General features: G+C 39.0%; 1 protein-coding gene across 1 annotated transcript in view; it reads right to left on the bottom strand.

Annotated features, from left to right (window-relative positions):
* Positions 1-1,648: 1,648 nt before the first annotated feature.
* Positions 1,649-14,720, bottom strand: part of GYPC (glycophorin C (Gerbich blood group)) — a 33,391-nt gene continuing 20,319 nt past the window's right edge. Inside the window, exons 2-3 of the mRNA XM_059852776.1 lie at positions 9,826-9,876; positions 1,649-7,577 (exon numbers count right to left, since the gene is read on the bottom strand). Of these exons, the coding sequence (XP_059708759.1) occupies positions 7,381-7,577; positions 9,826-9,876 (248 nt within the window). The 3' untranslated portion in view covers positions 1,649-7,380. The remainder of the gene's footprint in view (positions 7,578-9,825; positions 9,877-14,720) is intronic.

Here is a 14,720-nt window from a genome sequence, read left to right as displayed (position 1 = left end):
TGATCACTCCATTAGGTGTTAGAATGAATAAAGGTGATTGTTTCCAGTAAGTAAGAATATGATGCTGAGTTGCATTTTATCAACATACCCATATGTCACACTGAGAAGTCCTTCCAAGTGAATTTGGTAGCAATCCCTCAGGGAGATTAAATGCTTTCTTTACAATGTACTGGAAACTAAGTGACCATTCAGGTGTTCCTGGTCATTAAGCAAAGGTTGGAAATTAAGAAACATTTCTGTCTATAGTTCTAGCAAGATTAGTTGCTAAGGCGGGAAACCTTTCTTTTGAAGCTGAAATAGAAATGCTAATCAAAATATTTGCTGGGAAACAGATTTATTACTTCAAAGTCTTTCTGGGTGCAGTCAAAATATCTTGTGCTGAAGCTTTAGGTTGATAGAATAGGTATGAAGCAAATCATGTGTACGTGTAAGGTCATGCTATGTGATGGCACTTCATTCTGAAAGCTCTTATTTTCATGTATTGCCCTTTATTTGCTAATCTTCATTTTTATTCACCTCTTTGTTTCTGCTATAAGCTTGTCAACTACTGGCCATCCATAAAGAATTCATTTGGTGTGAACACACTTTGATAATTCCTTGGCAGTTATCCCATGGCCAGTCTCCATGGAATTGCCATGCAGTGCCACTGGTAACAGTAAAAGATATCACAGATTTGGGCTGCCAAATTGGAAGCACCTCCAGTAACACTGGATCCTGTTTGATGTGGTACCAAGTCAAGGTCCAGTTTCCACAGTGTTCTGGCTCATAATGAAGGACCTGGTTTATAGTCTTTCTTCAGTAGCATTTCCTCTCTGCTTATCTTTCTTCAGCATTAGAGCATTGCTGATGAACCATTTGGCTGGTGCTGGCCTCCAGTCTACACATCAAATCCTATGGCACATTAGAGGCCCACTGGAACAGTTCTCCACAGATATCAAAACTGAGGTGATCTCCTGTCCTTCTGCACGCTCCAGGTTTGACCACTTTGAGGTACCATCTTGACCCAATAACAAATTACCTGAAGAGCTTTTCTCACTGACAGGAGTGATCTTTGAAAAAGGGCTTGGCAGTGCCAAGATTGTTAATGGTTGCACTTGATGATCCAGCAGGTTTTCTTCAGCCTTAACGATTCAATGATTCCATTGCAATACTTGTTATACCAGGCACATCCTCTCAATGCTCTTAAACTGGGGATGTATTAAGAAAAAAGATAAGTTATATGGAGAGCATGAAGAACAAAGCAGAAACATTCACATTTGGTACCAGCTGGGTGGAAGGGAGGTCAGCCAACAGCAAATAGCCATAAGATGTTTATAATCTGCCCAGAATTTTTAAGAATACCATGCCTTAGATCACAGAGAAGGGCAAAGGTCCACACCAACATCCACAGGGTAATGTTTTTGCAGAGAGAACAATTGTTTGATTTCTCATTTGAAGGTTGACTCCTTCTCAGATCTATCAAAAGCTTCTCTGGCTTTTTAATGCAAACCCCAGCAGTATATCTTTTAGGGTTTGTATGCTCTATGAAGAAAAATTCTAGCTGACTATTCCTTTTTGATCTACATTCACATGAAAGCAACATAATTGGCAATTCTAAAAGTTTATGATGTTTTGAAAAAGAAGAAAAATATGAGAAGAGCCTTTCAAATGCTGAAAATTAGAACTTTAATTATAAAGTTAGTAATTTCTTCTTTTTTTTTTTTTCCCATTCAAAATATAGTAGATTTACACCATCAGTGTATTAATAGCTTTGGTAAATACAGACATTATAGTCAGCTTTAACATAAAATCAGCAGTAAGCTTTGGATGCTCTTTTTTTCCATTTTTTTCATAGCAAAGCTGCAATCCAAATAGTCTTTAGTACAACATATCAGATACTTTCCATCATACATACAGTTTGAAACAACAGAAAAGGTGTAAAGGCAAGAAGTTGTGCTAAAAGATCAGCACATATAAAGATTTTATTTTAATTTAATGTGTTTCCTTCTGACACATGTGGAAATACAATTTTTTTGCAGGAAGGCTAAATATGATCAATAAAATGCTTGTCCCACTGAATGCAGTGGGATTCTGTCCCAACCATACAGGGAATGGGCATGTAGAATAAAGATTCCTTACTTTCAGTCACTTGCAATACTACTGTCTTGAACTAGAGAATGATCTCTACTACAGCAAATATCTAACTTCTTTGTAATATGGTTGAAATTTTTGCTCACCATCTATGTTTTATTTTGGTATTGTTATCTTCCTTTATGTGCCCAAATTTCCAGACATCAGATGTGGGTCCACTGCTTGTTCAAGTATTTAGTATTCTGTCCTGAATGAGCTGCTGCTGGGAGGCTTCTGCAGTTTCTAAACACACAAAGCTTTCTTATGTGAAGAATGAGAGATTTTAGAAAATGCAATAAACAGCTTTTAATATATTTAATGGGAGTGTCCTGTTGGTGTGTATGTACCACAATTTTTTGATTGGAGCTGCACACACAAGGAATCCAAACATCTAATTTAATTCAAAGAAAACATCTCATAAAATTCAAAGAAATTTGTTGTCAGCAGTTACAATGAGCAAATACACTGATTTATCCAAGCAGGAATATCTATTTTCTTTGAAGAAAAGCTTCTCTCCATCCCTATTGGCATCAGATTACCTTCTCTCGCTCTGCACCTTTTTACTGATTTTCTCAGCATCTTGTCTCAGTGTTTCCTCTGTTCTGTGAGGAATTCTTGTAGGCTTTAACAAGTGCAGTCCTTTTCTGCTTATCCTGGGACTATAAATGTTTCAGCACTTTGTCTGCATTCCTTGTTGAAAGAAAATAGTCCTTTTTATTTCCATGTACTGATGTACTCCCGTGATCCCTAGATTTGATTTAAGAGAAAACTTGATGTTCTGAGAAATCCCATAGTCCTATTTTTAATAGTATCCCAAAGTGATTTGGTCTTGTTTTTTTCTAAAAAGAAAAAAAAAATTACCCACATGTATGTCTTGTTTACACATATGTATGTCTGTATGTCTCACTTCCTTGACAAGTGGCTGACTAAATTCTCCTCAGGTGTGTATTAATGTGCAGTGGCATACTGGACCTGGGGAAAACCTGGAACAACAGAGGCCAAGCCCCAGAAAAAATGCACACCAGGTCCATGGTCTGGCTGGCCAGGAACACAATGGGGACAGACTTCTTTCAGACAGAATTACTCTGCTGAGCTGTAACGATGCTTCAGAGGCTGAGATGGGCAAGCAGTCATTTTTATGCAGGGGAGGATTGTCAGTTATGTTCACAAAGTTAGAAGAAATTGAGATCAAGATGTTAAGAGAGAATGTCAGAATATTGAATCTGTGAAAACTTTTTTCAAAGACTAACAAAAAGAAATGGTTTAAAGAAGATTAATTTCCCTTTGTAAGGGATTATTTTTATCAGTGAGAGAGTTTGAAAGCTTCATGAACCCATGTCATTCACTAATGTCACCAGAAATACTATGTTTAATTTTTGTTATTTCCACATATCTTAAAAAAATAGGATCATATTTATTTCCTGTCTGCCAGCTTCAGCAAATATTGGTCATTTTGGTGCACTGCTTTCCCATACATCATTTAAAAATGACTTATACTTGCAAATGTGGACCTAAGACTTCCTATGCAAAGTGGGATTCAACAAGTTTTCATAGGGCATTAAGGCATGAGGACAAAATCAAGTGGCTTGAGGGATCATCATAATGATGCCTTGTTTAGGGAGAAACATTGGAGATGATCACTGGAGATTCATAGCACTAAATTTAACTACAGAACTTACAGTGCTATTTTAAAACCCGTTGTCTGTAAAAATGTGGCATATGTGATCACTCTGTAAATCTGTCTCAAGTCATTTTGGTCACATTTGCTCAAATTTGATGTAGGATTGGCAAGCCAAACCTAAAACCTTTCTGAGAATTTTTATTACCTAGCCGAGAGGGGCAGAGCAACTTCACAGATAAAAACAGGTAAATAAATGCATAAGTAAATGGCTAATCCTTTGCCATAGAGAAGGCAGTAGAGATCCAGATGGGAGCTGAGGGAGTGAAAGCAAGAACAGCAGCCACAGCTGAGAAAATGAGGCACCAAAGAGCTGCAGGACAACAGGCCACAGCATTAGAGGGACTTCTCATGTGGGGGAAGAAGAATCTGTTTCATTAATTATTCTATTCAGGCAGCAAACTGTAAAAATCATTTAGCCATCAGTGATGAAAAGCTACGGCTGCCAACTGAGATGTCTCAGCGCTGTACACGTTTGTTTTAGCACAGCATGCTGCCTGCAGAGGGATGTTTTGCTAATTAGTTGTTAAAGTTATAGGAAGTTTGTAATGCACTCTTTTTACAACTAAATTGAATGACTCAAGAGAGTTGAGTTATTGTATGAGTAAAAAACCAGCAGGATGAGGCCATTAGAATGTGCCAGTCACCTGATATCATGAGATTTCTTCATTACAAAACAAAGTTTTTCCTGAAGAAAACAAAGAAACAGAAAATCTCCACAAACCATTTCGTCTCTCTGTTGAGTGAGCTTGAGCAATTTCTAAATACACAAGGCCCTGAAAACCAGAAGGACACAGTAAAGAAATAAATTCACTGAAACCACAGCTCATGACAGAAGTGCTGCTGCCCAGCTTTTCAAAGTGGCTTGTTACCAACAGGGAAGCTGTTCCTGAATGCTTGAACTGTTTGTCAGTCTAGATAAATAGAGAAAATGGGATAAAGATTGTTAATTAAGCTACAAAGAAGAGATATAGTCAGAGACCAGAAGCTGCATTCAGCTGAGATTTAAGGGAAGCAATGACACAAAGTCTGAAGTTGACTGAACTGGTAAGAATTGGCTGAGCTCCTCTGAGCTCATGGTATACCAACAGAAAATCTGGCCTCTGCAATTCCAGCGTGGCATTTTGTCTAAATCATAATTTAAAAACTCACATCCACACCAAAAGAAACACTAAGTCAGGTTCCTGTGTGTAACAGGTATGATGCAGGTGTCTGATTAAAATCTGCAAGCTCAACTTGCAAAAGCCAGTCATGAGACTGAGGAGTGAGGCAGGAATTTATTCCCTATGGCCATCACACTTTTCTGTAAAGTCAATTTTCTTTAACAGCTATGATAATGTTACATGTTCTGAATGTATGAAAGGGGACAAAAGGCTGGTAGTCCTCTATGGGTCCTGCTAGGGCTAGAGGAAAATTCTTTGGTGTTCCCACATTTTTGTGGGAGATGCAGCAGAGCTCAAGTTACCCCAGTTATCGTTTTCTCAGAGGAAATATTTACATTTTATTGAACTGGAGGATCAGGGGTCTTCAGTTTTATAACCTCAGTCTTACAGTTAAGCTCAGTGATTTTTTTTCTAACACTTGTCCCAGAGAAATAAAATAGTTCCTATTTCAGAAGTAAAATGATTTAAAAATGATTAATATTTTAAAAATAATTAAAATATTAATGGGTCTAAGAAGGAGGCAGGTGCATAATATCAAATATTTCAGCTCTGTGTTTTGTGCATTTTACACTGCACTAGCCACAGAATACAATGTGGTTCTGCAATGGTGTGTTACAGAAATCATCTTAAGCATTTAATAAATTTGGCACAAGTGTCACAGTCTTTGGTTAAAATGCTAACACATGTGGATTTAAGATTGAAAATTAAAGGAATTGGGATTCTAAAAATAATTCAGAGTCCATCTTCTTCAAGCACTGACCAAAGACTGAGACTGTGATTGAAAGACAAAAATATCTTGTTTCTTCAGCTGGATCCTCAGTCTTACCTTGATCAGATTTCTTACAGCATTTTTGAGGCCAATAACAAACACCAGAGTCCAGGAGCTTCCCAAGCTTTGGTGCCCAGAAGTGAGCACAAGTGATCAGCAACAGTGTCTTGAAAGCACAGCTGTAGATGACTTTATATATATGTACACACATATATAGATCAAAGCACAGGAAAAAATATTTGAGCTGAGCTCAACTTGAGCAGAGCTCATCAGTATCTTGTTTGTTATCTTGCATTTCTCCACCTCTACTTTCAGTAGTCCAGGGCACCATGACAGCTGTGGATGAGCAGGTGCAGAGAACAATTATCCTACTTCTGGAGGTAATTGTGGGCTTCAATTAGGAAGCCAACTTACTGGGGTAAAGAAACTCATCACTGTTGATTCTTAGGTGAGGAATAAGATGTTTTCATGTGACCCACCATGAATAATCTAGTTATTTATTTATTTATAATAAAGCATCGATGTCAGTGTAATTCTCTGGTCTAGCACACTGCAAAGGATACAAAGAAGCCATACAGAGTGAGAAATAAAGCCAGTGGGATGCAGATGAACAAACTTCTTTATAGTTACAGTCATAAGGTTGCATTTGTGAAAGATGTGCTCATATTTGCACCAGAACTGAATTCCTCTCCCTGCAAAAACCTACAATCCTGCCGGGGGGCACTCAGAGAATATTCTAATGCAAAAATAAATAAATAAATATTCAGGCAAAAATATCTTACATGAAAAAAAATTGTAGCTGAGCTCCATTGTTTCAAGGGGCCTGCTCAAACCAGGATGCTTTACCTTTTAATATCTATCTATTTATGCATGTGTGCAGAAAACCTACAGACTAATTGGAATCATATTTGTATATCTACTGACTATTGTCTACTATATGGTAAATTCCAACATTTCGCAGTTCTTAAGCTGCCATGCAGGGAAAGTCAGTAATAAATCCTTCACTCTTACCTTTTCCATGTTTTCCAAGAGTTTTATTTCTTTGAAGTGTCTTTGTTTTTTATATATGTAAAAAATTCAAATATTAAAAAAAGAAATCCCAGTGTAAATCCCCCCCCAAAAACCAACATAAAGCCCCCTGTGCAAATAAAAATGCACATTTAAGGGGATGGGGGGATATCTGGGCTTTAGATTTATTTTTTTCAAGCTAGATCACCTTTATCTAGTTTAATGTTTGTTCTGTTACCATTTGAAATTCAATTTCAGGTAGTTCTTCATCATATCAGAATAGGATGCATCATTAACTCTAAGAGGATGTTTTCATTTGGCATCTGCTATTTTCACCAAATGTCAAGGCTTGACATTTGCTATCTTTATCTGGTTTTGGTGTATCACTCATACTGAGATTTTGTTTCTTCTTATCTGATATTGATTTCAACTGTGACCAGCTGTGTTGCTAATAAAATCAACAGGCAAGTATCTGGCATTTAGTTCTTCACTGCTAGAGGAAAAGAAACAACCCAGTGACAAAAAAAGGAGAGAGATACTTTTCAATTAGGATGCTCGCCTGTATCCTCGTATTATCCATCTCCTAGTACTTCTGTTGATGTTACATTTCTGATTGATTCCCTCGGGGAAGTCTCCATGGAAATCCTTGCCTCTCAGATGAAATATTCCTTTTTGCTCTCATCCACTGCTTCCTGGAGAGCGGGGTCGTTTTTCAGAGCGGCGTCGGCGCTCTCGGCGAACTCGGTTCCCTTGGCCTCGTTGGTGTGGTAGGTGCCCTTGTGCCTGTACATGTAGCGCACCATCACCACCAGCAGGCAAATCAGGACAAACACCACAGCAGCAATCACACCTAGGGGGAAGAAACCACTTAAATGGATCACCAGTGATCAAACACGAGTAGTGTCTCACAGCCAGACATCACGACCTGAGTTGCTGGGTAGGGAAAAGCCCATGTGCCATAAGGGGTTTGCTTGTTGCAGTGGGCAGTCAGAACACGCTGCAACAAACAAGATGGGCTGTAGATACTGCAGGAATACTGGAAAAATTCTTACTAGCTTTCTTTTAAATCTAAGGCTTGATTTGATTGAACATATTGGAGCTAAAAGTTCATTACAAATGAGAAGTAAAAGAACATGAAGGGGTTTCTTTCAAGAGGTTTCTTTCATCCTTCTGGTAACACACCTGGGGTGGGCGTGCTGCAGACAACCCAACACTGCCTTCTCAAGTGTTCTCAATTTCAGGAAATGTTCAGGGCACTGAGCATTTCATAGGGGACATTTAACAAATAGCAGGAGCTGGGTGACTCTGGAACTGGTCTGTGTTTGCAAGCTGCCATTTCATTCTGTGCTCTAATTAAGAAAGTTTGATTGTAATGAATGTGAAAGTGGCACTTGGCAGAAAGAAGGGGTTCTGGGTAGATCTTTCTTGTCTCCTGGACTAATTTCCAGCTATGTGTTGACTGGACAAAAATTTCTATAGATGACCTCAATGTGCATAGGACTAAATGGTGAATGGAAACACATCTAGTGAAAAAAGTAAATTCATGATCCTTTTCCATTTTGAAAGGTAGAAGTCCATGAAAGAGACAAGTTCATGACAAGTCCATTCTTAAAAGACCTACAAACTCTATCCCTTTCCTCCCAGATCAAATTATTGACTTAAAAATTCTGAAAAAATTAAGTATTTTGAAGTTTATTCAACTTGTGTGACTTTTATAAATTTTTAATCTGATTTTTTGCATGGATCCAGGATGTGCTTACGAACATTTTTACTGTGATTCTGTATGAGTACATGATACTGAGCTGATTCTATATTCATATGAATCCAGGAATAAGCCAAATATTAAAGAAATACACAATAAAAAGAACTTGAACAGAACATTCCTAGGGCTTCCTCTGCTGTCAACGTGTGTGTGGGGTCATTTCTTCTAGAAGTGAAATTTATGTTTTGTCAGAAGAATTGCTCCCTGGAAATGCCTACTACTCTGCAGATACAATGAGGGGAAGGTGGAGAGTACCTCTTTTCTGCATCTTATAGTCAAGATAAGTGGCAAGAGAGGGTATCTCCAAAGCTCTAGGTTTATCAGCATCAGTAAACTGAGTGTGGATACCCTACTGGCATAAAATCATAGGAACAGACAGAATATTAGCAGGGTAAATAAAGATTATAACTCTGTCTTTAAAGATATAGCATATATAATGCCTTAACATTATCCCCCAGATTTCATGGTGCTTGGTTCTGGAAGGTAAAGTTACTGCTAGCAGAAATGAAATCGCTTATACAAAGAACTTCAAGTTGAAAATAATATCATGGTTGCAGCGTGGGCTTCATCAATTTTTAGGACCTCAGTGGTATCCCTTGACACAAGAGGCTCTAATAGGCTTTAGATGTAGCACAATATTAATAAGCCTAGGGGACTAAGTACAAATCAATTTACCTGCTACTTGTTCATAGAAAGCTGAAATTAAAGTTACAGGAGATGGGACCTGAGGGAAATATAGCAGAACCTCACCAATTTGCACTAATGATTGGTATGGCCCCTTGTGAATGACTGAAATTAGTGTGTTAGCATGGAAATGAACAAACACAATAAAAATAAAAAGACAGGTTCACTCTGTGAACGTAGCTTTGCTCATTTATTCTGACAACTGTATTTAGTTTAAATGCATGAGAGAGCTTTAATGGAACACCAGGAAATAGAGTGTGGTGAATTCTGCAGCAATAAAGGGTCAGCTGGTATGAGCTAACATCGCTCAAATCAAAGGTGCTGCACCAGTTCTGTGCTAAAGGACAAGCTTGATCCAGTGAATACTGAGGGAAATCAGAGACTGACTTTTCTCTTTGACTGTTTGGTATTTCATCCTAAAATGGGGAATGGATGAGAGTGGGACTGCTCAGTACATGGTTTGTGCTCATTATCTCATCTGGTTATCTTGCCAATAGCCCCTCTGGGAGCAGATTTCCCACTGGCCTAATTAACTCTAATTGTGCCGCTCCTGTTGTCTTGTCAGCAAAGCAGGGGTTTTGCAAAATGCAAGAAATCAACAAACCTGCTGTTTTAATTCTTATGGTGCTGCTTAGTACGGTCTGCTACTCACCTCCAATAACAGCCACATCTGCTCCAGCTGTGGGGCTCTCCACTTCTCCATCTATAAATAGAATAGAACATAAAAAAGTTAATTATAAAAAAGAAATTGGATCATATGGAAGAGCAGTGACTGTACTGGCAGTTTTGTATTATTTTAACCTGGGAAACTTGGAACTTAATCAATACCACTTGTTAGCAAAAGACATTTATGAAAATTCCCATTAGAGTTACCCTTACTGTAGCAGTTTTCTGCCACCACAGCAGTGGAAAAGAAATAGCTAGCACATTATGCAAACTATCATGGCCCCCAGGGAAACACCTACTGTGTATTATGAGCACTTACCTGTAACATCCTCCAGTGAATGCTTAAATTAAGAGCATTTAGGTACTGTGATTACTCTCAGAAAGGTAGTTTTGGGGGGAAAAAGGTTGATGTCTATTTATTTTCCCATTTATGGCTGTTCAGAGCATGGTCTGGATCTTGATTTGGTGCTAATTAATCTATGTGTATTGATTTCAATTAATATTTATTTATCTGCAATGTCCTGTTTTTAATCTTTGCATTTGTTTCTTTTCAACTTACATTTGGAATCACGGCAAGCCTCTCATGTGTGTGGTACAAAACACAGTTCCCATGCACAGTAAGTCTGAATTCAGTGCTGACAAATCAAATAACATGACTGCATTATAATTTATTTTAAATTTTATTTAAAATTTCCCTTTGGTAAATGAAGTACATAGAAAAGTTCTCTGGAAAAGGTGAAAACATAACTCCAAGTCCTTCTGTAAACTCAAGAGTGACACTATAGTTGATACCTGGGTTGCCCTTTGCTATATCTGTATATATGATTCAAGGACAAAACATTATCAGCAGTTTTCTCCTTGCTCATGTCCAGTCTCTAACATCAGTTTGTAACAAAATGAGAAGAGCTCAGATTCAAAGGATCCACCTCTTCTCAAACATGGGAGGGGCTTTTTTTAGAAAGTTAGTGCGCTTTTCTCTCCCCCAGAGATCCTTCCCACATTTTCTTCCATCTATATACTGATGGAAAGATTGAGCACATCTTCTGTAATTTAAAACCTCTTATTATGTCTATGTCTATTCAAAATCCATGTGCACAGAAGAGATTAATTGCCTCAAGGTCAAAATGCTCTGTATTTCTTCACACACCAAATACATACTGCATGCCAAAAAAGCAGGCTCCTCTGCAGCAATCAAACACTTGAAGGTGTGAATTCCAAAGTGCTTCCCAAGCCACACAGCTGCTGCCAAACATTAATTCCAGATCAAATTATTATCCCCTTAATTATAAAAAGGTTTATGAGTAACTCTCTGCTCATACCTGGCATTCTTAGGTGCCTCTCAGATTCAGATAACAAGCAGGTGCCTTGTCTCTAGGACTTGCCATCACAGTGCTTTTTGAGAATGGATTACAGTATCATCACTTTGCAGAAAAGTTTTCATTTCCATCTTTCTAAGTTTGCAACAGAATGCAGGACTCATCTTGAGCTATGGTGCAGGTGGCACTGATGGGCTAAACTGGCAGTGCTGTGCCCTTCAGCTGACACCCTGATGTGGCTCCTCTCACCACAGCTCCCATTTTACTACAAGAACCAGGGCTTGACTGCTCCTTTGTGTGTCTCCTTTTGGCCACAGAACAGGCTTGCTGTCCTCCCAGCCAGCCTTTGGCTGCATCAGTTGGAGTGCCAGGACATTGCAGCTACCACCAATGACCAGACAGTCAAGGTCTGCTTCCCAAATCAGTTTTGGAGCAATGTTGATGTAGAGCACAGAGACACCTCTTAATCCCTGTTACACTGTCTCTGAAATTTTACTTTGTCCAAAAATAGCTATGTGATTCACGGCAATATTACAGTATTGCTAGGCAGGTGTGAAAGTATTGGCATTGTTTGAGGTTCAAGCAGTGTCATCCTTCCTGAAATATGGCTGAGGAGCACGCAAGGCATGTGTGGTGGAATGAGACCATCTTCCCTGAGCAGGAGTGAAACAGTGGCTGCTGTCCAGAAGGGAATCTATGCTTGGCCAGGAACCTCAGCATGGCCTCTCTGAACTCAGTCTGTGTGAGAAATACAGTGCATTACTGCACTGCTGAGGACTGAATCTTCACTTTCTGAGGCAAAAAAGACATCCAGCTTCCTGATGGAACTTTTAGCTCAGTAATGGCTTTGGCCTTGTACCGTCTTTATTCTGCTCTTCTTCACATGCAGAGTGCTCAGAGGTCTCTGTTCCAATAGCTGCTGTTGCACCTGTTTTGATTGTTTCCCTTTGTTTCAAGAACATCTTTTGTGTTATCTCTTGCTACACTGTCATTGCAAAACTTCCTCTCCCTGTTATATTGGCCCTTGTCCAGCTACAATCTGGTTCTGCAAGTGCTTGAACATTGTTGTTATTTACTGCCCCTGGTTACCATGACACACAGAAATCAAAAGATTGTGGGGAAACATGTTTTTCATAAAATTTCTGGCCATCAGAATGAGATGACCAAATCAAGAACAGAACACACAAATCAAATTGTCTGTTGCTGGAAAGTGTGTTTCTAAAAGCCAGAATGATGAGAAAGAAATGCTTTTGTGTCATGACCTGACATTCATCAAATTCCAGTTTTGCTCATAAACTTACAGATAAGGAATTTTTGCAATAGAATGACAATTGCTACCTGTCTCATTCTCATCAATCACATCCTGCTGAGAAGGCAGCAGCCTGTGAAAGTTCCAGAAATATTCCTGACTTAAATACTGCAAGCAGATCTCTGGCTTTGTGCTTCACAGATGGCACACCAGTGCAACTGACTTGTATGCTAACATAGCCAGTGGTGACTTACTCCTGCTAAATTTGTTGGTAAATTTGTTAAACTACCTCCTTCGGGTCCAACTTTCCAGTAAAACTTGATTTTTATGAATTTTAGTAGTTCCCCCCCTCCCCCTAGTTTTAATCTATCCCCTTCCATTTTGGCTAAGGAACACTTGTTTGAAGCAGGCAGGTTCAGCAGTGAAAACTCTGCTTGAGGTTCAACACTCTCCTATTCTCATTATACACTTTTCTGACAGTTGTAGTGATTTCTTTTGTTCTATAAATCGCAAATCTGAACCACTAAAAGCCATAAATCACTTCCTGCCCCAAAATTCTGACACTAGCTTTAAAACAATTTTTTTTTAACATTTACACTTGCTTTATATCTGAACTTCATTCAAGTAGATCTTTCCAGTTCTTCTTTACAATGCCAAGGACTTAATGTGCTTTGTAGACAGAAAGTGAGGTTTTGGCATGATTTTGTGACACCAGAGAACAAGTCTTCAAGGAAAAAATAAAGTATAATGGCAGTCCTTATAAAGATGCAAGACTTATCAGTGAGCAAGACTTCTGCTTTAGAAGAACATCTTAACCATGTTAAGACATTCCAACTGACAAGCTGTTCAACTTATATGGTGGTGGGAAAGAGCATATTCATCCCCCAAATACTTTCTCCCATTCAGCATAGAAAGCTCAGAGTTTAGATCTTTCTCCTTGCAGGAGACAATACTTTGAAGTGATTCTGTGGCTACTATCAGTGACACATGGAATAAACTTGTAGCGAACTTCAAGCTTTCTAATTTTCAAGCATCATTTTTGCCTGCTAAATTAGTTTCCATTAAAAAAATCCAGTATTTGTACTCTTGGTGGTTCTGCAGTCAGGACCTTAGTCAACAATTTAAGCACCTACACGTTTGATTGCTATGGATTTACAGATGGGAAAAGCATGAAAGGAAAACCATACCTGCAAGGGGATCCCCATTTGGCACATTTGACAGGAATGCATGGGAATGACCCTACAGGATAGATCTAACCTACTGGTGTGAACTGCCAAATCTCTACTGTGCAATCCACAAGGGCAATTTGATGGTGTAACTGTAACCTTACCCCAAATTTCTCAAGGCCTCTCCAATTTCCTTAGACAAAGTTCCAGACTGAAGCTGGCAGTGTTGAGTAGAGAACGAAAAGCTGGAGATTACAACTCCCATTGTCATGGTTCCCATGCACCTGTGGGTGATCCTGCATTTGGGAGTTTGTCAGGCTGAGTGAATACACAGATATCTGTGGGTGATAAGCAGCTCTGACAACACAGGTTTCAAAGCCACTGACAGCAGTCAGGCAGCACTGCTCCTGCTCCTGTCTTTCAGGATCTTCCAAGCCACATGCTTGTGCTTTTGATTCTTAACAACCCCAGCATCTCTTATCACGATGCTCCATTGCTGACTGCTGGGTTACAATCTCAGACAAAGCCTTGGCTGCTAAATTACACTCAAGTAGGTCTTTAAGTGCTTTCTTGCACAACCCATTCTCCCTCTTGATACTCCTGTTCATTGCATGAGAAGCGGTTGAAATTTATTCAATCCATACGAATGATGGGCTGAAATCCTTAAGGCAGTCATTTCCTTCTCAGGACTTTCCTAGGCATGCAGACTAGGAAATACACAGGAAGATTTCACCTTGAATCAGCTCACCTGATCACTTTATGAAAATCTGCTGTTAATGGGACTTTTCAGATGAAGAACAGCCCACCCTTACCTCAGTGTATCCAGGGATGTGCTTTGCAGAACCACCCCAAACACTGACTGAGTTGTTGCAGGCAGTAGTGGGTAAGCAGTCTCTATCTGTAGGCTGAAATGTGTCTTTAGAATTTGGCTATTAAATGTTTAATGGTTTTGTCTTAAACATTCCTACTATCTGTCCATGCATGTCCACTAAACAAGGGAGATGTTCAAATTGAATGATAGTTCATGAATCCAGTTCACGGTTCAGGCCAGATAGAGATGGAATTCAGAGGAGGGTTTTACCTCAGTATTGATTGTTCTTTGCTTCTTCCATACATTTGAAAGATAACTTTGGTTGCAATGAGACAAATG

Source organism: Haemorhous mexicanus, chromosome 8 (assembly GCF_027477595.1).
Source record: "Haemorhous mexicanus isolate bHaeMex1 chromosome 8, bHaeMex1.pri, whole genome shotgun sequence".
Classification (NCBI taxonomy): Eukaryota; Metazoa; Chordata; class Aves; order Passeriformes; family Fringillidae; genus Haemorhous; species Haemorhous mexicanus.
This window is presented reverse-complemented; position numbering and strand designations above follow the sequence as displayed.